The 25,394-nt window shown below is 39.0% G+C and overlaps 1 protein-coding gene across 3 annotated transcripts in view; it reads left to right on the top strand.

Annotated features, from left to right (window-relative positions):
* The window catches only part of TENM2 (teneurin transmembrane protein 2), a 1,508,878-nt gene that overhangs the window by 579,731 nt on the left and 903,753 nt on the right, over nucleotides 1-25,394 (top strand). For all 3 annotated transcript variants that reach the window (XM_077895600.1, XM_077895599.1, XM_077895598.1), the window contains one exon: nucleotides 856-1,155. In XM_077895600.1, coding sequence (XP_077751726.1) covers nucleotides 930-1,155 — 226 coding nt within the window. In that variant the 5' untranslated portion in view covers nucleotides 856-929. The remainder of the gene's footprint in view (nucleotides 1-855; nucleotides 1,156-25,394) is intronic.

Genomic DNA, 25,394 nt, shown 5'->3' with positions numbered 1-25,394 from the left:
GTCAAGTGACAGACCTAGGAGCTCTCTGGTCACCAGTTCATATGTTAAAGAGGTTCCTTCCCATCAGTTTACCTACTGCATTCAGTACTCTTCCTCATTTTTCTTTTCAGCAGTGGATATCCCAGCAATGAAGGGATGGGCAGGCTTAGATTGATGATCAGGTGGTTGTGCCAGTGAGACCTCTTGTGAGGAAGATCTCCTGTTGGTAGGTGATTAAGGGAGGGAGTCACCAGGCCTGTTCAAGACACCACCGATCTGTAAAGGAAAGAAAACTGATTGGGAGTTTGCTAAAGGTTCATTAAAGAAATTGGAGGAGGATTCTTTGCATGTCGAGAATAGCTTATGTTACTATTCTCCAGACACAGCTAGGCAATTGTATATTAGTCAGATGTGACTTAGTACCATTACAAAGCTTCAGTAGCATATATGTATGCCTCCGTACACCTTTCTTTTATTTTTGATTATTTAATTTGATATTTGTTGACCCCAACTTCTCTACAGCAAAAAGAGAATGCAATTAAAGATAGGCGAAATCAGTTTTGCTTTGAACCGCTTCATAGTAAAATCTTACATTAGTGACAGACTTATGTCATCCGTATACATACAGGAAAATCAAAAGATGGGTTAGTTTACTATTTTTTTTAAATCTATTAACTGGACAAAGAATTAATTTACTGTATCCAGTTGTTCTGTCTTGGCTGCCTGTTTAAGTATACATTAAGCATTTGCAAAAGAGATTGTGTGCCACTGACCAAATTTCCTTTTTATGTTTTTATCTGAGTCAGAGCACGAGTCAGACCAGAAGGCAGCATTTCTTATAATCACCGTCTTGTTCTCTTCCTTTGATGTTTTTAGGTGGCAGAGTGACAAGTGCCGAAACTCAGGCCTCACCTTTCTGACATCGTCAGCTTTCTGCCAGACCCGGAATAATGGATGTAAAGGACAGGCGACACCGCTCTCTGACCAGGGGGCGGTGTGGCAAGGAGTGCCGCTACACCAGTTCCTCCCTGGACAGTGAAGACTGCCGCGTGCCCACGCAGAAGTCCTACAGCTCCAGCGAGACTCTGAAGGCCTATGACCACGACAGCAGAATGCACTATGGAAACCGAGTCACAGACCTCGTTCACCGGGAGTCAGATGAGTTTCCCAGACAAGGTAGGTAGAGCTGACCCCGCTGACTTGCTCCGAGCTGCCTTACATTCTTGACTTGCACTGTTGCGCGTCGATCACTGAGGTTGGTAAAAACTGGAAGCAAAGCCTGTCGGTATCATCCCCACTTTAGAGTCTAGTTTCAGAAAACAATCCTTTTATTGACCTGTAGCAGAAGCCTGTGGGAATTACAGAAGTGCCTCTTTTGTCCCAGACACTGAATTCCTTGACAATTTGGTGGTTGCTTTGGAGCCCCACAATGGTAGGTTTTGATAGATGTAAGGTACAGCAAACCTTTTGGCGTTGTAAGGGGTATTTCTGAGACCATTATGAATCCCTGTCCTGAGGAACACAAAATTATCTGTGGCTTTTAAACTGTTTTTCTTGAATCCCACATACAAGCCTGCAAGAGCTGGAATTTCTACTGTTTTACACATCGAGCTTCTCAGTTAGATTCTCTTTGAACAAATGGCATATTGATTAAAACCTATTTGAACCTCCCCTATCCTGTGCAATATATAATTTTTTTCCTTCTCAGATGTGGTGTTAATTTTGAGTTATGCATTGGTCCTTTTGTGTTTCAGAGCATAGGTGAGCTGATGTATGTTATTACCCAATTCCACAGATATAATTCTCCCTGCCACTTTCACCAAAAGTTATTTTTCTCTCAGTATTTTGATTTCTTTGGGGTGGAGAGTATTTTTCTCAAGCACTAACAGTTGGCACTCTCTTCATATCCAATATCCGTGAGGAGGTTTGTTATCACTTGTCAAGGGTTGCTGTAAATGTATGGACATATAGGCTAAAGCAAAAACAGTGCTGAAAGGCAGTATGGTGAGGTTGACTCACCAGCTCCATGTCCTGTGCTTCATGTACCAGCCTTGCCATGTGTGATTTACATTAACAGCTTAGCAAAATTACAAGTGAATGAACAAAAATACAGTGACTGCATCGGGAATGGTCACTCTGCCACTGCCAAGTTCCAGGCCCTGCCTGCTAGGTTATTGCATCATTTGTTCATAACATTGATCCTTGATTTCTTGTTTCATGTTCCTGTCAGTGAATATTTCAACTAATTTAATTCCTCGTGAGATGCTTTAGCTTGTGTCTTGGTCCTTTCCTGCTGCTATATAACAAAATATCTTAAACTGGTGGCTTATAAATGATAGACATTTATTTCGTAGAGTTTTGGAGGCTGAGAAGTCCAAGATAAATGTACTAGCCAGTTAGTGTCCTGGTTCATTGACAGCTGTCTTTCCCTGTGTCCTCACATAGCTGAGGAAGGAGGGAGTGTTCTCTGGGTCTTCTTTTATAGTTAAATCCATTCATGATGAGTCTACTGTCATGACTCAATCATCTCCCCAAAGCACCACCTCCAAATACCATTGGGGATTAGGCTTCAATATAAATGTTTTTTGGGGGTGTGGGGTTGTCACATTCAATTAATAGGAGCTTAGAATTCCATTCCTGTTGGGAAACCACACATATGTATTCTCTCTCTCTCTCTCTAGTTCGTTCTTAAAAAAAACAAAAAAACAAAAAAAACAAACATGTTTTCACATGCCCCCAGTTAGCCTAGCTCCAGTTTTTAGATTTCAGAGAATATTTAAGTAAATCAGCAGAAAAATAGTTAAAATTCTATTTCCACTGCAACCATAGACCCTTGCAGGATACAATTTATATTTAATCTACACTCTCATTTTCTGAGTTATCATCATGTAAATAAAACACACTTCAAACAAGGGGAGGGGTTGCTTGAAAATTGCTCTGTATCAGATGTCTTTGATCTGTGAGTAACTTCAACAAATGTTTTACTTCACCAAGTTCTCTCCTGACCCCTAAGTGCATGAATGGGAATTGGAAAAAAATATGAAGAATCACAGCTTAATTAATTAAGGGACTGTTTAAATTTTCAATGTACAATATTAGGACACTTGTTATTTCCAGGAGTATCACTAATACAAGACTCAAATATTTTGAAAGGTGATGCACGTTCAGTATTGTTGAAAGCCTTTCAGTTTCTGCTATATTTTTGGTTTTATTTACGGTGTTGCTGCACACATTTTTGTTTCTTATGATTCTGTGCTGAAATGTAGACCTTTCTGCCTAAGTCTCATTAAAGGTGCAGCCCGGTTTCTGGATCACTGTGCACTGAGCTATAGATCCCAGATTATTGTTGAATTGTGGATTGTCCTGTCACCTTTTCCCTTATTAATATTTACATAAAATGAAACCCAATGCTGGGGATTTTATGTTCAAATACACCTTTATTCTTCCTGTTTAATCTTGTTCCTCTCCATTGATAATAATGGAAGTTGCTTGGCCATATCAAACTCATCGCTCTGCAATTAACAATTCACACATGCCGTGTGTTGTTACTGAGCCCATATTTGTTTGTGTAATGTGTTTGCATGAATTAAAAACTGCAGGCCAAAAGTAGAAATGAAAAGGCATTGGAAAGTATTTGCATATGCAAGTGCAGTTCCTTCTGAAGACATCTATGAATTTATGCATGAAAATGTAGTCAGAGTCTGAGTGGATCTACTTTGATGGGTTCTAAAATTGAACTCAGGAAGTAAATAAGCACATATTTAAGGAGAGGAAGAACAGGAGATACAATCTGGCAAGCATCATAGTCAATGTGAGACTTAGCCACTACAGAGAGGGTTAAAATAAATTTTACTCTCAGGAATAACAATAATTTTTAAATGTCACGCATTTCCCATTTTATTTTCTTATTCATGAAATCAAAGAGCAGGATCATCTCAGAACTTATTAGCCTAGAGGTACATTAGCAAGGATCATAGCGGGATCATCTCCTGTGGTATTCTTATTTAAAACCCAAGACACTGATCATAAAACAAACATGCTTCTCACATTCAAGCAAGTTTGGCAAACACAGTTGGATGACTCTCCAGATGCTCAGAGTGGAAAAGTATTGCCAACTACTAAAAGTGATGTGGGGCCAGGGTCAGACCTGTCTGGTTCCCTTGCAAAGTATCTTTAGGTATCAAATGTGAGAACCTGCCAGGTCCCAGCAGGAGAGGTAGGCTCGGTATTCCCGTGAGGAGCTAATGGAAGTTCCCATCAAATTATACCTTCTTTGCTTGCTTTTAACACAGGATCAGCCTCTGCTCCTAAGAAGAGACAATGCAAATTACCTGTCTGGCCTCTATTATGCTGGATCCTCCTGGTGTGAAGGGAGAAGATTGCTGACCTTAGGTCTGTGGCCATTGGAGTAATTAGTAATTAGTAAATGACTAATTCTGCCCTGAATAGCATCCTAGTGGTCTGAGAGTTAAGGCACCTGACAAAAGTGACCAGGGGTCTGATCCCTGGTCACACCCGGCCTCACTCTAACCTGTGAAATAGATGCCACTTTGAATAATGAAGGTCAGCCAAGTGCCCAGGCAGATTGTATGAGCTTGTTTGTTGGAACCCTGAAGTTCGGGTGTAGAGCAGCGTGATGCACAAGACATTCCCCCATGGCTTGGGAGCCTCAAGTTAGACTTGAACTCTGCTTCTGCATATTTATGTGAGGTCTACATTCTGTGCTTCACTGGGATCAGTACACCATTTTCAGATGTATCAAACAGGAATGACAAGAACGACCAAAGAGGAATGGCTAACATTCATTGAGCACTTTCTATATATCAGGCGTCAGTCTGAGCATTTTGTTTATATTAACTCAGGGAAACATTCACGACAGTGCTGTGAGATGGGTTCTGTTATTATCTTCTTTTTGCTAGATAAGGAAACTGAGGCACAGAGAGGTTAAAGAAATCATTCCAAAGGTCACAAATGTAGGAATTGGTAAAGAGAGATTTTAAATCCAGGAGGTTGGATTCAAGAGGTGGGCCTTGAACTTGAAGTACTGTGTTGGATCACCTCCCAAGTAAATAAACAAAAACAAGCCATTAAAGCCTAAGTCAAAGGCTATGAAGTTTAATTTGTGAGTCTTTTTAAGTATCAACAGCTTTAAACATTCCTTACCATAGGAACTACAGTTGCTATCTTGAATGTACAATGTGTACTACTGCCAGCACCATGGATCTCTTTTCCTCTGCTCACGCATTCGCCTCCATTCCACAACTGTCCTAGACTCCCTGCAGGCCTCTCTGCCTAAAGTAGCTCTCCTCCAACCACCACTGTAGGAAAAAGTTCCTGCTGTCAGAACGTGCGCCAGGCTGTCAGCACTGATTCTTTGCCCTCCCCGGTAGTCATCACCTTTTCGCACAACCTCTCAACCTGGAACACTAGCCAAGAAAGGTGTTGCTATCTAAATGATATTGCTCAGGTAAGCAGAACTGACTGGTTTCTGTGCTAGGCAAGGCCCAGTGGGCCAGAGAGTTCAGCCAGGCTTCTCATGCCTCAAAAAGCCCTTCTTTCCAGTTAGTACTGCAGGTCTCCTGAGAGAGGGCCAAGATTGAATTCTTTCTCTGCACCTCAGGCTGTCTCTTTGGGTCAAGGTTGAAGAAAGAATTGGGGGAAGATTGGATTTTTGAAAATATGCTTGCATTGGTTCTCTCAATCAGTTCTAGCACAGAAATATCTTTCACCAGCCCTTTGATGCACTTAAAAAAATACATAAAGACATACACACATACACATTTTAGGCTAGGTGTGATTTTGGTATTTCATAAGCCAGTTTTCACTCTTGTGATCTTTAAACTAATTGGGGCAGTGTTTTACTCTGTCTAACCTGGTGTAGCATACATTTAACCTGTGTTAATATGCTAGGGACTCATGAAGAACTGCTAATAAGCTAACGTGTTAACTGTAGTCATTCAATCAGTGTGTATAAGAATTGTTGAAATACTGTGGAAATCTGTGAGCATTTCTGCCTATACCAGTGTCTTAAAACAGTTCTTTCACCACTGTACCCAAAGCAACAGTTAGAAAGATTCTGTTGTGAAAACTCCAGCCCTTTACCCACGAAGAACATTTTTAAGTTTTAGTGAAGTTCGAAAGTTTGTCAGGTCAGCATTCATTGTCTTCTTGCTGGCTAACTGGAATTCTTCTTGCTTCATATGAGAGGCATATAGGAGAGCAGTTTAGAATGAAGACCCAAAGTTAAACTGCCTGTACCCCAGTACTGATGTATTCCATTAGTGAGAGCTTGATCAAATCCTAGAACATAGACCCACTATATCTCATTTTTTTCCCTCTGCAAAAGTTCCCACACTATCGTTACTGGGGTCATTTTTTTTTATGATTATGCATTTATCATGGTATGCATGCTATCTTTCTTTTAATAAGTCATGAATAAATGCTAATGGTTATCAGATTGTCATTTTAATTAGGTTACCAATAGAAGTGGTCATCATCTGCTTTCTACCTCTCTTACTATTGTGTGCAAGAGAAATATTTTTTCCTTGCCCTCGTCTCTTATGACTTGCAAAAATTTCTGACATCTTCAAATCCAGAATTTTTCTTCCAGTTGTTGGTAAAGTGTGCTTGACTTCCTATGCTCCATACCTTTTGGTACCAAAGATGAACATAACTCACACATTATTTCCCTATTTTTAGAAAAGAAGGAAAGATACCATCTAACAACTGTCAGCTGATGCCAACAGACTGTAACAGAGTTGCTAGTCAAACAACTTTACAAGGAAAAAAAGAAAAAAAGATTAGAAAAAATGCTCTAAGGTAGTGTCATTGGATACAAACATTTTTAAAGGTGTGCATTCTATGGCATATAAATAAATGTGAATATTAGGGCTGGGTTTAATTAAGGGAAGATTTTGTCCTTATAAACTCTAGAGAAAATCCATTCTCATCACTCTATGGATAATAATTTGGAGTCCTTGTCACTTAGTGATTCAGTCTTCTTTGGATTTTCTTTGTTGTATTATTCAATGCCCTTCTGGTATTAAACCTATGTTGTTTAAAATAAAATCTCTGTGTCTGCCCAATTATTACCCTTTAAGTAATTACCTAATGTCAATTTGGCTTCCTACTTTGCATCTAACTTTCTCTGAATTGTATTTCTTTTTTTGTTCTTTTTTTCTGTGGTACTTCTCCATTTTCACCCTTAGCCCTCTGCTCTTCTTTTCCATGGCACTCTCATAACAGTCCAGTTCCTATAACTTCAACATTCACTGTACCTACTTTTCAAGACTTTTTCAGTTACAAATGAAAGTGAGATAATATTCCAACTGAAATGAACTTATACAAAAGGTGTGATGCTTTGCCTTCCATCACTGGAGAATAACAATGCATCTGGGTTTATACATACCATCTCTCATTCTCTGTACTTGGCTTTATTCTTTGGAGAGACTGTTTGAAGATGTCTGTTGATAATCCTACTCTCATATTCTCTGCCCTCCATAACATTGTTGGAAAGGGTCAGATCCAGATAGGCCTGGCAGGGGGTACACACTGATGCCTCCATCACTTTGACTTTACTTGGCCATGCCTTTGACTTAGGCCTACTCTGTGCTTGGAGATGACTTATGGTGAGTGCCTCCTAAACTGGATGGAATGAATTCCTTACCAGAAAGAAAGGTTATGGTATCATAAGTGGAGAAGGAATACTACTGGCTTCATAAAAGGGGCTCCCAACTCTGCTGATACTCAAGTCTAACATGAATGGTCTTTCCAAGCTCCATTTCTACTTTTCTAACTGCTCCTGGAGTATGTCTTCTTTAATAGTCCAGTAGAAAACTTGTCATTTCCTCAAAATCTGTTTCCATTTTTTATTTCCTAGCTTTGGGGAACTGGTATCACAACTCTTACATTTTGGTCTTCCAAGAAAACTCTGTCTTTTTTTAATATTGTGTTCACCAAATCATGACAGTTGTATTTTCTTAATTTATCTTTTGTCCAAATTTCTTATTCCATGGGAAACTTCTAACATTTCAAGACTGGACAACTATTTCACCATTTAAATTGCCTCCTTCCCTTAGTCCTTCCCCTGGCTTTTTTTTTTTTTTTTTGGTATCATCAATGGTATTGAATTTCTGAAACACTGCCCTATTTTTGCCCCTTCACTCAAATTAATTCAAATATGTTTTGGAGCACCCATGAAGCAACTCTAAGTTATGGGGTATAGCAATGAATAAGGCAAATACAGTCTGTAACCACATGTAGTTGGTGATCCTAAAAAGGAAAGATCTAATAGATATATAATTAGGTATATCTGATAAACACCAAAAAGAGAAAATACCCTGTGGTTCTGGAGAGGAATCTACCCCAGAATTGTGCATTAGGAATGCCAGATATTATGACATCCTTTCATACACTTGAAGGATGAGGAGTTGGGGGATTAGATGGGCAACAAGAAGTTTTCAGGCAAAAGATACCTTATGTGCAAAGGTCCAGAGATGACAAAGCTTGGTTGTTCCAAGAATCTACAAGAAGTTCAAGTTCGCTGAATGTGGAGTGGGGACAAATGAGCTAGAGTGGTAGGGTGAAAGTGGGTCATGATGTCCTTTGGGGAGATAACGCTACCTTCAGTTTATGGAATATATTACAGGGAGACAAGATGCTCAGTGAGGAAGATTAGGAGAGCATGTTCCATCCAGGCAAGGGAGTTTGGTAGTCTGACCTGGGATGATGAAGATGTTTTGAAAAATGTTGTTGAGCCACAGAGATCATTGACTTTTTAGGACACTGTGGAAGTGGAGGCAGACATTGTTCTGGGAATCTTGTGCATTGACTGCTTTGTCCTTTTGTAAAGAGTATTTTACCTTTCTGATGTTGAGTTTACTTAAAGAGATAGGAAAGGTCAATACTTGTATATAAGCCCTTAAATGGAAGTGCATAGATTGTTAGTTCAAGTTCTCCTGGAATGGTGACATACTGCTGAGTATTAGTAGCATTGTTCCAAGAGTTTGGATTTTTTTTTTCCCTCAATATTGTTAGGTTCCTGACTATATAAAGAGTAGCATCAGCAACAGAGCACCTCGTATGGATTCAGAGCAAGAAAAATACAGAAAAAAGATTTCATCACTCCTTTCCTGTGTGACCACAGTACCTTGTTCATTCTCTGTCATTGGCTTAATAAAGCAAAGACCAAGTACGTGTGTGTATGTGTGGGGAGGGTGGGTATGTTTGTGTGCAAGTGAGTCTGTATTGTATTCCTGCCAATAGGTAACTTATCTAGCAAAGCTAAGGATGTTTAGAATATCAAGTCAAGGGATCCCTGGGTGGCTCAGAGGTTTAGTGCCTGCCTTCTGACACTCACATACTCCAGGGCCCTGGAGTCCCAGGTAGATCCCACGTCAGGCTCCCTGCATGGAGCCTGCTTCTTCCTCTGTCTGTGTCTCTGCCTCTCTCACTCTCTCTCTCTCTCTGTGTCTCTCATGAATAAATAAATAAAATCTTAAAAAAAAAAAAAAAGAAAAGAATATCAGGTCAATACTTTGTGGCAACTGATAGGAAAAACAAGGTAAGGAAGAGAAGAAGATTCAAGGACTGAAGTTTCTGGTTATGGAAACTGTCTAAATGTTAGTGCCAGTCACTTGGGTTTGGAACAGAGGATGAGCTGGTTTGTAAGTAAAGATAGTATGTGTAACAGTGGACCCTTTGAGTTGGAGGTGCCCTTAGGCCATGCACATGTAGATATCTAATAGGCAGTCGAAAATACAACTCTGAAATACTGCTGAGAGATTTGAGCTAGATAGAGATTTAGGAGTTGACAGCTAATAATTTCATGGGACTCAGTGTGATTATCCAGGAAAAGTGTACAAGGAAAAGAAATAAGAAGCTCAGATGGGAACACAGGTAATCAATGGACAGGAAAAAGAAGAAATTCTTGTAAAGAGAGTTGGGAAAACAACAACAGCAAGAACTTCCATTGTAGGCTCTACTCAGTCCAAACTTGACTTTGTATTCCAGGCATAAATAAATAAAACAGGACTAGCTTTATTTCCCACTCCCCTACTCAGGGGTGGCCTCCTTTTTATCCCTTAAATCAGAGGTCACAAAGTTAATGCACACAGGCATACTTAGCCCCTAGATATGCTTAGTTCGGCTTACAGATTGCTTTAGAAATTTTGAATGGAGTGCCTGTAGCCAGTCCATTCACATTCCAGTTTGCCACAGGCCACATCTCTTGTTTTTTGTCTTCTACCAGTAATCTCTTCAGTCATTGACTTTATATACCCAGCCCCTGAAGGCCATAGCAATAGCAAAAAGAGTATGTACCTTCCTCTGCCCATTTCTTCTTTGTAGAATACATATCTGCCTATTCCAAATCCCTCCTTCCCACAAGGCTTAATGTACAAACCACCTCTTTGGTGAAACCTCCGCCTTCTGAACTCTGATGGCCCTTTATGAGTTGTTATTGTTACTATTATCCTCAGTATGAGTGACTCAGCAGACAGCTCATGTGGATTCTGACTCTTGTGAACAGGGAGATAAACAAAATTCTTTGCAGTTTTGTGCTGTGACTCACGGTTGCAACTCCAAGAGAATTTATTCTGTTTAGTGGCTTGTTTCCTGTTCCAAGAAGACGAATGTAAAGCATGGCTCAGAAAAGGAACTTAGAACATGTGGGCTGTGTGTCTGTCCAGCATGATGATATCAAATCCCACCTCGTGAAATGCCAGCCTGCAAGAGTTTTCTGCAGCACACTTTGACACTCACATACTGCAGTGCAATAACATTTGCTTTTTGCGAGTATTGGTGGTTCCCTTTTGGCTTTTCCACCCTGGTGCCACGGATTGTGGTTGTGCCTCTGTAGGGACCTACTGTGTCATATGTGTAGGAGGCCTTGGGTGCAATGTGATCTGTGACAGGATAGAATTCCAACTGGGAGCTTTGGAGAAGCTGCTGTGAGAGCTGGAGTAATTGCCAATGTCGGGCTCACCATGCCTTACACTGTGCATCCAGGAGGGACGCTGCCCCACCCACTGATGAATCATCCTACTGATATTATCAAAGGAGACATTACATTTTCAGCGTCGTGTTTTAGGTTTATAATTTAATTTTCAGGTCTGGCAATTCCAGAAGCATCCCTAGGGATGCAGGAAGAGGAGGGGGCTGGTGTGTACCCGAAATGAATTCATGTTCATTTCTTGAGCACCTTAATTGGCATGCATATCTCACAAGCCCTCTCTCTCTGCTGCAGCCAAACTCCCTTGCACCAAGTTACTCAATATTCCTTCTGCACTGACTGCTTTCCTTTCCACTCAACCTCAAGTCAGATCTACTTTCGTAATAAATCTCTGCTGGGAGCGATCAGAACAAATACTGAGTGTGCGCAAAGATATTAAAAATAAGTGCAACACAGACTTATTTAATAAGGTCCAACAGTCTCTTATATAATATCTGGAATATTTTCCCAAAGTTACCATGAGCATTATGTTTGCTGCATTTTCTCCGAGATAGAAAGATCTTTTGGGGAATTAAAACAAAAACAAAAACAAAAACAAAAACAACACATTAAAAAAAAAAGAAAGAAAGAAAAAGAAAAAGACACAGAGAAAATCGGATGAGCTCTGTTATATTCTCGGCTGAACCTGTTATTCTCCTTCCTTTTCAGGTCTTTTTCTTTGGCCAGAGCCACAAAATGTGAAGCTTCTCTTTGTTCACCCTGATTTATGAATAGTAGGCATTGGGCAGTTGCTGTCCCAGTGGGATGCATTTTATTTTAAAAATAGTTTGAAGCACTTCCTTTTAAATCCCCCCACATCTGCTGCCACCTTGACTGTATAATACATGCTTCTCAGTTCGTCCTTGTACAGGTAAAGTCCCCTTCGCGTATGGGAATTAAAACACTGAATTTACCTGTAGCACTTTGAACAAAAATGTTGAATTTATTTAGGGAAGAATACCAGTGGGTTAAATATGTTTCTATGGATATGTTTGCTGGAACACTGACAGAAGGGAAAATAAAAAAAAAAAAAAAAAAAAAAAAGAAGGGAAAATATTACTTTCATGTCAAAAAAAAAAGAAAAGAAAGAAAGAAAGAAAGAAAAGAGAAAAGAAAAGAAAAGAAAAGAAAAAAGAAAAGAAAAGAAAAGAAAAGAAAAGAAAAGAAAAGAAAAAAGAAAGAATGAATCCAGGCATCTGCAGGGTGATTATCCAGAGCCCAAAAAAATTCCTCCCAGAATGACTGCAAATTTGGGTGACACTGTCAATTTTGCCTTGGGTTCAAATTCTTGCTAGTTCACAGTGACAATTTAGCTAATGCCCACATTCTGACCCCCTTTTGTATGTGTAGCAAAAGCCCTGCCTGGAGATGACCCACTTAACACTTTCTGCTTCACAAACCCAGAGACTGAACAGCCAGGTAGGCTACAGAAAGTGCTGAGTTGTCTGAGCTGAGCAGTGAGGGGACAGCGAATATGGCCACAGCCCCATGCCATTCTTGTCCCTTTACTCATTAGGCCACTCATTAGAGTTTTCTGGGAAGTTTTGAAAAGTCCCTGTGCCCCAAACCTGCTTAGGACTAATTAAGTCTGAATCACTGGAAGGTTGGACTAAGGCATCAATATTTTTATACATACATCTCAAAGGATTGAGTATAACTGGATGAACTCTGGAGAATATAACCATCTCTTTGGTAACAGCCTTTCAAACATACAGGACCTCATGCTTAGCATCATGGCTTGGAATCTTCCTTTTCACTCAAAAGCCCATGATTCTAGTTTTAATAGACAATTCCTCATTCCTAGAGAGTTTTGCTTAATAAATACCATGTAGCTGGGAGCTCATTATTATAGTATTTCCAAACCAACACCTGTGTATCAGGTGTTACAGGGTTGTTTCTTGGTTGGAGGGTCCACTTCTTTGTTCTGAGTCAGAAGAAGCAAGTAGACTGATTCTTTTAGCACTCCTGCTTCTTATCTTGCATTCTGCTAGACATTAAAAGTGAGGATTTAATTTGAGCATCTGGCTTGGAATATAACACGTAATCAATTAATTATATCCATTGATCTAACATCTTCAACATCAAAGCAATAATGATGAATTGAAACCTACTGTTGGAAGGAATACAATCAAATTATATTCATTTTGAAAGATGAAGCCAGTGAGGAAAGATAGTGTTAATAGTAAGTCCCTGCTTGCTTTTCACTGTGAATATTTATTAAGTCTAGGAATAGTTCAAGTCAGGGCGAAAAGTCCAATATTCATAGGAGAAGGCAGGTAAGATCAAGGAATGAAACAAGCTGGGTTTTCAACTATGTGTCATGGTGGAGACTGTCCCAGGTTGGATTATGCATGTCTAGGCAGTGCCTCACATCTCTGATGATTTGGAGCCTGTAGAGTATTCAAGTCTAGTGTGTTCTATATCTCACAACTTATCAAGAAAATGAGAAATCTGGATTTTTTTTAAATAAAATCCTCAGGTTTTAAATGTTGCTGTAATGTACTCTTGGAGCTATTTAAGTAAGCTCTGCACAACATGCTAGCCTGTTTTCCTGCCCTGGAATTTTTAGACACTAAGGTGGTAAATTCCCTTACGGATGAGGACAACCAAGTGTGAACAATCCCAGAATCAGCACTTGTGAGGCCACCTTGACCAGTGGGTTCAGAAGCCAGTAGATAGGAAGCTCATGACATATGTTCCTCTCCTTCATCCTGAGAAGCACAGCCTAAGGCTCCTTGGAAGGTCCCATCACCATCATCACGAGGCACCCCCAGCAGTGGCCAACTCTGTCACACATCCTTATTTTGGCTCTTCCTTCTGGCCTGTCTATTCACCCTGTCCCTTACTCCTGCTCCTCTGAATCACAAATAAAGTACTTATTCACAAGAATTCTTCTCAGCCTTTGCTTTCAGGGCAATGTGGGTTAAGACCTCTGGCAGCTGAATCATTTTGAGATACACTGTGTAGGCCAAAGGAAGACTGTCTATCTGGGAGATTTAGTTCCTTAAAGATGCCAGCATAGGACTTCATGGTTGGGAATTGATTGATTTAAAAAGAAGACACTGGGCTTGTGTTAAAGATATGGCTTGGTATTTACTAAATTTTAGAATGTTTAGGATTTACTTTTTGATTTTGTTTTACATAAGAAACACTATGATTTACGTTTGGTTGGTTGGTCTTAAAAATTAGTAAACTTTTAATTTTAAAATAGTTGTAGATTTATATAAAAATTGCAAAAATATAGTGTTCCCTGGTTGGTTGTCTTTGTTGTTGCTTTTACTACATGTACGATTTCTCACTATATGCCTGGGAAACCTGGTACTGCATTTTCCCCTCTGAAAGCCATCACGTCACATCTCCATGCAGAATAGCGAGCTGTAAATATACGCTGTAAGTTCCTGGAGGATGAAGACAGTGGCTCATTCATCTTTCCATCCCCCTTAGTACCAGCTAGAGTGCCATTCACAGAGACATTTAATAAATGTTTGTTGAACAGAGATTCTCATCATACATTAGAATTTGAAGGGATCACATCTGGTCCCAAAGCTCTCCCTCCATCCTCCTTAACCCCCTTCCCACCTCCCCATAGGGCATCTGTTTGCCCTGTGTTATTTCAGTTTGGCCACAGTACATTGGGAAGGAACATTGGAAGTCACAGTTTTTTACTCAAAGCTGACTCTGCCAGACCCCCTACTCTCTCTGCATGATCAAGTGATCTTTGTTGCCAAACAAAGCCAGAGCTGCCTCTTGGCCGCCCCCAGTACCATGCGAGCTTTCTAGGACATGCCTGTGCGCTGCATGTCGGAATGTATTTTTAGCCAAACCCTGAGTGAAAGCCAACATGCATTTTTGTTTCTTTTTTATATCCTCTAAGCACATATCTCACTTGCTTTCTGGGTGACTAACAAAAACAGTAATAATAACACATGCTGTAATTTCAGCCTCAGATTTCAGAGACCTTTATGAGGTCTTTTATTAACCCTTTTGAGGCAACTCAAATGACTTGATCTCAAAACTATAAGACAGAGAATTAATATCGGTGGGAACAACTTACTTTTTGTTCAACGTCAGTTTACATCTCAGGAGAATGATTTGTCATAGAATGTTTAATTATGTAGCAGCTTAATATTGTAAGCTACCTGCTTTTGGTCTTTAATGGAATTAGAAGGATTCAGCATGCCCTGGCAGGGATTCAGCACATTTTATAAAGGGGCTGGGGCAGGGATCAAATGAATAGAAGGAATCTTCTTTCATAGAGTTGTTTGTTTGTTTGTTTCATGATCATACTTCTCATTACATACTTTTGAAGTGCCAGGCATTCTTCAGCAATCTTAACATTTATTAACTCAACATCACCCCCATTTTTAAAATGGAAAGACCAAAATATGGAGATCATGATAATCAGAAAACTAAGGGGACAGTGGGAACTCATTTGAGGATTTTCAGCCGGAGAGCAATAGTACAAAGCTGCTGACTTCTCAGCAGGAAACAAATCCTAAGGTAGAGTGTGAGCAGGAAGAGGTAAAAACAGGTAAAAGCCATCCAGGATCACTTTAAGGGGAAATAGGAACACCTGCCGCCTAGAGGCGGTTCAAGTGTGTCTGACAGAAATTTGTGGAGTCTCTGAGTTGTCTATACACCGAAGGCAGTAAGCTCCCTCCTTGTACTGAGTTTGCTATGAGTTACACATCTGAGCAGTGGATGTTTTGTGGAGCACAAAGAGAGCACATTTCCATCAGATCATGACCCTTATCCAGAACTCTTGCTTTGTGGATCGGAAGAGTGGGTGTAACCCTTTCTTGCTTTATTTTAAACCATGTATCCACCACTAGCTTCCACGTCTTGCTGCCTCTCTCAGAAGCCACAGTGAATATTGACTTCTTGGACCTCAGTCATCCTTGAAAGACAGTGATTCCTTGGTTTTCAAAGGTGGTTTAATTCAGGTATGTCACAGTCCTTTCTTCTTTAGAGAGAATATTTTTTTTTTTTTTAAAGATCAAAAAACCCCCTGTCATACACAAACATATCCATCCTTGGTTGTACGGAATATCATAGCTTCTCATTCACAGATCGCTTTCACAGGTGGGTGCAGGAATGCCAGCTAAGCTAAGTGTTGAGGAAGCAAAGCAAACAGGTGGATAAGAGTGCATCTTGAAAATCATCCATTTATGGGAATTAGTTAGCCCCCAGGCCAATTATTCTGAGAACTCTGTCTTTTTTTTTTATTTATTTAAAGATTTTATTTATTTATTCATGAGAGGCACACAGAAAGAGAGGAAGAGACACAGGCAGAGGGAAAGCAGACTCCATGCTGGGAGCCCGACGTGGGACTCGATCCCGGGTCTCCAGGATCACGCCCTGGGCTGAAGGCGGCACTAAACCGCCGAGCCACCAGGGGCTGCCTGAACTCTGTCTTTTTGAAGCTTTTTATCACCTTCATCTATCTCTCTAGCACTGTAATAATCTCCTTCTCTTGTCTAACACAGGGATAAAGGGTTGTAACAGTAATGTTAATAGCTAAAGTTACTGAGGTTCCTATCTCAATATGTGTGCCTCATACCTGTGAGGTTCCTAAATAAAACTCATCACTATGCTTAAGGAAAACCAAGGTTTTGAGGGGTTACTTACCCTTCCCAAGGGCAGGCAACTTGTACATTAAGTGGTGGGAAGAAAATCAAACCTAAGCAATCTACCTTTAGTGCTGCTGTTTGTAGGCTCTAAGAGATGTTTGTTGATTGACTATATAACAACCATACTTCCCTCAACATATGCTGAAGGGAAGCAATCAAGTCCAAATATTGAGATGGTCTGAATAGACAGGCTGCTAGAAAGCAGAGTATCATTACAGCTATTAAGACAATGCAGAGGGTTATTTTGGTGTACAGATCTGAGCAGCCAGATGGAAATTGTAGTTCAACCTTAGTGTTGTCAGACAGCAGAGGCTGTGGGCAAAGGGGAAGGCATGGGTGAGTGATTTTTGACTGTTTATCTCGAATGTGTGTGGCCAGTGTCACTCCCATCTCTGATGGCTGTGATTTATTCTATTATACTGTCAGGATTAAAACACCTTAGCAGAAGAAAAATAAAGGGAGGGATACAAATGCTGTGTCACTCATGTGACAGATGCTATTTCTCTGGAAACCGTAGATGGCGAGGGTATGGTGACTCTCTCAAAAGTGCTGTGAACATAGAATATCAGAACCAGACAGACCCTCAGGGCCAATCTGTTTCAAACCACTCACTTGACAGATAAGGAAGCTGAGGCCAAGGTCACATAAGCTTCTAGGTTTAGAGCTGGGATTCTAGTTCAGTATTCATCTAGCTCAACCACCTACTGACCAAGTTCATTGTTCCTTCCCCTAAATTCACAGAGTTGAGTTTACAGTGACTAAGGAATCTGTTGATATTTGACAAGAGTGAAGCAGGAGACCTGGGTGGGCAACTCTGTCCTTTGCCTCTCCAGTCCTCAAGCACGAATCATTTCAACACCAAAAGTGTGGTCTTTAGTTCTCCTCACTTTCGTTGTGCCTTTTCTTTTTCTTTTTCTTTTTTTAAACTATTTCCTTTCCTTTCTCTGAACCCACAGGAGATAGTTCTTACCTCCCCATCCCTATGAAGTGACGGGCTGGACCATTCTCTGACTGCTGCAGTCTCCAGCTCCTTGATGTGTCCTCACCCATGTTTACCTCAAGTTGTTCTTCCCTGTGTCTCTCTCCTGCTGTGTCTTGTGTGACTAGATGGGGTGAATCAGAGCAAGTCAGAGTTCTAGCCTGCCGAGAAGGCCACCCCCTGCCTCCAGCTTCACTTGTTCCCTTGCACAGATTTTCAGCAACTCAGATTTTCCAGCAACTCAGCAATTCAGGACAGAGAGTCTGAAGTCAGGAGACATGGCTTCAAGCTTCTGCTGGACCATGGTGAACCATGGGACGCTGGGCAGGAGTCTCAGACAGGACTTCTGGGGCAAAGTGTATTCCTCTGTACAGTCAGTGTCCTAGGACCTACTCCAGAGTTTACATGACTCATTCAATCATCAAATATTTACCTATGGTTGGCTTTGTCTCTGGTTTTGTTTAGGAACTGGGAAAATATAGACATGGAAATGGAGCAGCCCATGCTCTAAGGAAACCCACGAGCTAATGTGAGGGCAATAAAGAGAGCCATATAATGCTAGTACCACACAGAAACTACCATGGCAAACAGAAGCACCGAGTATCACGGGAGCAGAAGAGGTTTCCCAGAGACCACTGTAGGTAGAGATTCTACGCTGTGAGTCAGGGTTGAGTTTGCTAAAGGTTTCCTAAGATCCATTTAGGCTTGTTCTAGTGTGAACTAGATTACTAAAATAGACAGAGAAAATAGCATCCCGATATTTAAATATATGATTACCCTTTCTTTATGAGTGCTTAGCTGGAAGTGTCTTAGGATGAATACTAAAGCGCCTATCTGTGAATGTACACCATATTGGAAACAGATTTACTGTCCCAAAGTGTAATGCTTACTCAGCCATCTGATGAGTTCTGAGCACTGAACAGTTTGAGAGGGATGCATAGAGCTGTTTTATTACAAGATGCTGTTATGAGTTATAGCAGCTTTCCTTATGCTATACGGCTGTCGCCAAACAAGTTACATGAATATAAGCAGTTTTATTTGCAATTTTTTGCTTACATTTTCTTAGCATATTCGGATTATGGCTTCTCACAGCCCGACTCATGCTCCTGTGGCAGTCCCAGTATATTACTTTTTTCAGAGCCAAAAGGAGCCTTTAAAAATATTTGTAGAAAGTCCTCCTTAGAGTATGCAGTGTTTGTGTATATAGATGCCATCACCTGGCACTTGCTTAAAAAAAAGAAAAGGAAAAAGAAGCATTTTCACTTTTGCATATATGTGTTTATTTCAGAGTAAACTTAATAAACACATTAATTAGCCTCTCATTTGATGCAATTGCAGTGACCTCTGAGTAGGAGGTTTTGTGTTTTACGAAAGAAATAAATAGCATTCTGAATTTCATTTGATCAGGACTGAACCCTAAACAACTAAAAAAAGGAAGAATTAAATTCATATGAGAGATGTACACCACGCTTGGTTGTCACATACAAATTATAGGCTGGAAAATTAGTGTTGTTGATTCCCCTTGAATGTGTGAAAGTGAATCAGAGAAATTGATGACGTTAATAAAAATGATAATAACAGTAAATTAGTTTATACTAAATGTAAATAATTGTTAAGCTGGGACCCAAATGAACCTTAGACAGTGAGGGACTTAGTTTAAACCCCATTTATTCTTATTTTATAAAGTATCTTTTTAATTGAATTAATTGCATTATTAATAATTAGAATATTTAGCATAAAATGCTCAGTACTAGAGTCTGTCTTCATTTCACTGTATTTTTAGAAAATAGTGAGTTCGTTATTGCCTGGTTTGGCCCACATCTCAGGGACCCTGGACATTTGAATGTGGTGGCATAACCTGGCTTCACTGAGGAGGAGAATAGGGCTCAGGTTGCTGCATGGGGCTTGGGATAATTTGGGAGTCAGTCTTTAAGAGTCTTTTTAAAGAACTTGGGTTGCATTTTTTTTTCTGATTATAAAAACAATGCATATTCATTATAAAGAATTTGAGAATGACACATATATAAAGAAGAAAATTCAAACAACCGATTATCTTACTTCTCAGCAACAATTGCTATTATCATTTTGGTATGTTTATTTTCTAGCCTTTTAGCTGCTTCTGCGCACATATAGCGTATTTTCAAAATTGAAATTATATGTACTTTTAATACTCTGCTCTTTTTACTTATCATGTCTTGAATTTTTTTTTCTCGAAATCTTCTGGAATAAGATTTCTCCAACAACTGTATGTCATTGCCATGTGACTATATCCACACTATCTCTTACACTTAATCTTTTCATTCCAGTGGAATTTTGGTTTTCATGTATTTTTTTGTTATTATAATGCCTCAGTGATCATAATTCTATATAAATCTTTGTACATGACACTAATATAAATGTGTATTATAAATATATATATATATAAATGGTATTTTAAATCATGCTAATGTAGAGAGAAAAAATAGTAAGTAAGCTGGACTTTAGTATAACTCTAAATGTTTAGGGCATGAATCAAAAATCAAAAATACTTCTTAAGTGGTGTATGGGTGGCTCAGTCAGTTAGGCATCCCACTCTTGTTTTTGGCTCAGGTCATGACCTCAGGGTCCTGGGATGGAGCCGTGCACGGTGGACTCCATGCTCAGCAGGCAGTCTGCTCAAGGATTCTCTGTGTCCCTCTCCCTCTGCTCTCTTTACTTGTCCCCTCCCACTTACGCACATGCTAGTGCTCTCTCTCAAATAAATAAATAAACCTTAAAAATCCTTCCTAAAATTAAATTCTCTTTAAAAATCGTACCCCATATCATATGCTATAATGTATCATTTTGTTAAACCAATTTTAAGTTTTATGAATGTAGGGATCCTATGTCTTATTTCTCTGAGGCCACGAAAAGGGGGTTATACAAGATCAAATGACTACCCCTCAAACCTTAGTTTTTTTGCAGTGACATCATAATTACCAAACCCTACAGTATTTGAATTATAGCATGAATGTACTTTTATTTTTTTTAAATTGGCCGTACACATATAGTTTTATACATATGCATATGTGCATAAATATACACATATTAAATATGCATGTTCAATAAATCATATGGAACATATTACATATCTTAAACATTAAAATTTATATATTTATAAATTTGTAAGTACATAAATTTATATGTTTATGTTCACAAACATACACAAAAATCATATATACTAAATGTGTTAAAATTACTTAAAGAGTTGTACATGAAGTTAATGATTTGATTGGATCTGATTGTGGTATATTTTAATCAAATGACCATTAAAACAAAGAAAAATAAATACTGTAGGCCATAGAGTAATCTGGTATACTATTCACCTCCATTTACCCTAACTGTAAAATATTGCTTAGACTTATCTAAAAAGGAACTCCTGTATCTCGGTCCAAAACACACAAATGCCCAGAACAGAAAAGATGGAGTCAAGAGACAAAGGCAAGACTTGCTGGATTTTTCTGTCCATTTTGGATGTGTCTGTGGACAGCTTTCCACCTACACAACAAATCATCCCTAGGGAGGGCAGTGTCATGATATGAAAAAGGAACAAGAAATGATGTCTGATTCCCATGAGAAAAATAGGTCTTATGTGAAAATTAATCTCAGTGTGTTACAACGTTTGCTACATAAACCTGAACAAAAGGAAAAAAAAAAACTTACAAGAGATGCTTTTTCCCTCTGAATCTATCTTTCATAACCATCTCTAGTTTTGGGTGACACCACCAAGGTGATGCAGGATAAAGCGTGACATTTTTGGTGGATTCAGCAGCTGAGCAACGAGCATCTATGCTGCCAAACAGGACCCTGGCAGGAGGAAAACACCGTCCTCATGGAGCCTCAACCCTTACTTGGACTCTGACATTAATTTACTTTGTCACCTTGACATGTCACTTACCCTCTTTAAGCCTTAGTTTTCTCCTAAAATGAGTCCAAGGAAAGCATGAATGATCCATAGACCCCTCCCAGATCACTCTCTCTCTCTGCTTCTGTGTGGAATCAGTCCTGGCTCTTCTTTTACTTGCTAGATCTTTGAATACGTCTAGTTATATTTAATTTCACATTACTAATACCATAGTTTGTGAGATCTGCTGAGAGAGAACTACAACTATATTTAAATATACAATTATAGTTGAATGCCATTTGGAGTGAAGAACCTCCAGACTTACCCTGAAAGGAGTGTTCTTTCTTCACCTACTTACTGTCCTGATTGTCATTTTCATGTGCATCAAGATCCTCTACAAGATTATGTCATCCCCCGTTTTTGATCCAAGTCGGTTATGTTTATAAATACTGTGAGACTGATATAGCCTTTTAGTATTACCTTACAGTGGCAAATGGCATTGTAAAGACATTGAGCATTTTAGAAAAAATTATATGGATACTAATTATACATATGAGAACTCAAAAATCTCTTTCTTTTGGATTTTTACTTCTTGCACTCCTGAGAAATTGGATGTTTGTTCTCCTATTATGCTTATCAGTAAATTCTTAATTTTGTTAAAGAAAAAAAAATCCAGGGCAAGTGCTTACATTATCACCATCATCTGCTCGAAGCCTGAATTTCATTAAGTAGATTGTTAATAAAATGAGGAATGATATATCACAACTGCAATGCTGTGTCTCCCAAAGTTAATGAAGAGTTATAATTTTCTAGACGACAAATTAAAAGGCTGTTAAAATGGTTGGTAAGACTGTCAACGGATTTAGCAACATTCCAATTAAAATAGGGCATTAAAGAGAATTAAAATCTTGAATTTGGAGAAATGAGAAAATATGTTTAATATGTGATTTAATATAGTTAGGAGCCCTGGAATCTTTACATGAGATAGATATCATCTTAAAGATGACATGACACACTTAACAAAAAGTGGGACATCACCGTCTAATATAATTTCCTGAACTTGATCAATAATTTGTGTGCCTCAAACATTAAAATTATGTGTTTAATTGTAGAAATGATATTGGAATAAAAATAATATTTTAGTACCTGAAATAATTTTAGTATATAAATTATTACATGCATATTGTATTGTAATATTAATATATATTAATGATATAGACATTTATATGACACTCCTTCATAACAAATCAAGTTTTTATTTTTTTGTTTTAATTTTAGCTCTCCTCTCATCCACGTGGGTACATTTTTACATAGAATAGTTACACGTTTGTGTCCTTTTATTCTTCACTTATCCTTCAGACTTACATACCCTCAGTGATTTCCTTTCTAATCACCAAATGCCATACATTGGATTTATATATGAAATTTTACTTAACCATTCTTTGCATATTGAATAATTAGATCATTGCTATTTTTTACTAAAATAAGTAAGATTCAGTAAACAATTGTCTATACATTTAGAGTAAGTTTCTAGAAATAGGATTAATGGGTCAAAGAGAATGAACACTTTTGTGCCTCTTGAAACATCAAACTTCTCATCAGATGGCTTTTCTCATTTTACACTACCACTTATAATTTAACTCCAGTTGTAATTCAACTACAACCTGGACAGCATTAGATGTCATCATGATTTTATAATTTTTGCAAAATTAATAGGTAAGATGGTACCATATGGTTGTTAACTTATTTTTAACCAATCTGCCTTAAGAATTTCACAGGTAATTTGAAAACATGACCATTTTTCTTCATCAATTTGGCTTTGTCTGTCTTATTCTTTGACAAGTGGTAATATGTAGGGCGATCTGCATATGATACCATAATTTTTTGTTAGCAGATTTGAGATATTCACAGAACTGAAATTAAGTTTAGCTCAAATGAAGGTACTCATGGAATGAGTAGTTGCTCTGTTGGCAGGAATATTTAATAGACTAATGCAGGGGCGCCTGAGTAGTACAGCCAGTTAAGCATCAGACTCTTGGTTTCAGCTCAGGTCTGATCTCAGGGTCGTGAGATCTAGCCCCGTGTGGAGATCTGCATAGAGCCCCACTTTAGGCTCCATGCTCAGCATAGAGTTTGCTTGGGTTTCTCTTTCCCTCTTCCTATACCCCTCTGCCCTGCACTCATGCACTCTCTCCTCTAAAAAAACAAACAAACAAACAAAAAACAACCCAAAACCCAAAAAACAAAACACTGAAGCAGAAAGTGTTTAGAGAACTAGTTAAAAAGTCAGTAATGGGCATAGTGGGGATAATGTTTTTTCAGGTGGTACTAAACTTAAAAATTGACCCTTCTTTGGTAGAGGGAAGTAGGTAGGGGGTGGGCTAGATGAATGATGAACATTAAGGAGGGCATTTGTTATGATGAGCACTGTGTGTTGTATGTAAGTGATGAATCACTGAATTCTACTCCTGAAATCAGTATTGCACTGTTTTTTTTAAAAGATTTTCTTTATTCATGAGAGACACAGAGAGAGAGAGAGGCAGAGACACAGGAAGAGGGAGAAACAGGCTCCCTGAGAAGAGCCTGATGTGGGACTTGATCCTGGGTCTCTGGGATCATGCCCTGAGCCAAACTGCTGAGCCACCCAGGAGTCTCAACTGTATGTTAACTAGAATTTAAAATTTGAAGAAAAAAAAATGACCCTTCCTATTAGTATTTCAGAAGCTATACAATCCCTCCTATTCCCAAGCAAAGAGGAGAGAAAAACAAAGGAAGACAAAGAGGCTAACAAATGGAGGGCAGAGCGGAAGTGGACAGACTATCCCTGGGTACATGCCTGCCTACTAATACCTCAAAGCTGCACTAACCCACTTGGTGCTCATTCCCTATTCCTCTTTCTGCTGCTTCATGCTTTATATTTTAATGTGTGATTAGTCTATATACCACAGGAATGAAAATTCCATAAGGGCACAGTTTTTAGGGGTTTGTTTTTATCTTTTTTTTTTTTAAATCTTATTTATTCCAGAGAGAGAGAGAGAAAGTGTGAGTAAGGGAAGGAGCAGAGGAAGAGAGACAGACTACACTAAGTACAGAGCCTGACATGGGGCTCCATTCCAGGACCCTGAGATCATGATCTGAGTCAAAACCAAAAGTCGGGTGCTGAACTGACTGAGCCACCCAGGCACCCCTTGTTTTTATCTCTTAATCACTATTGTACCCTTAGGGCTTGATGTAGCAATGCCTGTCCTCTAATGCATGCTTCAAAAATATTTGCTGAGTGAAGGAATGAAAGAATGAATTGTGGAAAACTGCAGATGGAGAAATTGCCTAAACTCTAGTTGTCATATCAAATTTGATACAAACAAATGAGCATTCCAATATAGAGTCGTATATAAGGAGATGCAGTTTGGGGACCAAGACACTGCCCACCCCCCCACTCCCACCCAGCAAATGATGCAGGTTAAGAGTGACCAATGAAATGGAAGATAAGATGGATCCTGTAGCCACCTCTAAGTGTCCCTTCATTTCTTTCTGAGAAAGGATCAGACGTAAATTGGAGAAGCTCACTGTATACTATTTTCAGTAACATGTGGATATATATACGTCTTCACATATACTTATGTATGTCTAGGAATGCACCTAGCTACAAGTATATACCCACAAGCAAACACGTACTCACACATACATACGTTCTCGAATGTATTGTTCAAATTAACTTTAGTAAATCCTGTGGGGGCTATCTGGTTGAGTGGAGTTAGTTAATTCAAGTATTTTCCGATATTGTAAAAGTTTTTAAAGCATTTTTTGGGATATTGCAATGAAGAGAAGCACAGGACAAGTGAATTTCAACTGATAATGGTAGTCTGAGTTCTGGATGCTCATATTATGTAGCCAGTGGTAAAGCATCCTATAAATAGTTGTGCTTTATTGTGGTAAATGATGCTTCTCCAAGAG

Source organism: Canis aureus, chromosome 4 (genome assembly GCF_053574225.1).
Source record: "Canis aureus isolate CA01 chromosome 4, VMU_Caureus_v.1.0, whole genome shotgun sequence".
Lineage (NCBI taxonomy): Eukaryota > Metazoa > Chordata > Mammalia > Carnivora > Canidae > Canis > Canis aureus.
Note: the sequence above shows the minus strand (reverse complement) of the source record. Positions and strands in the feature narration are given on the sequence as shown.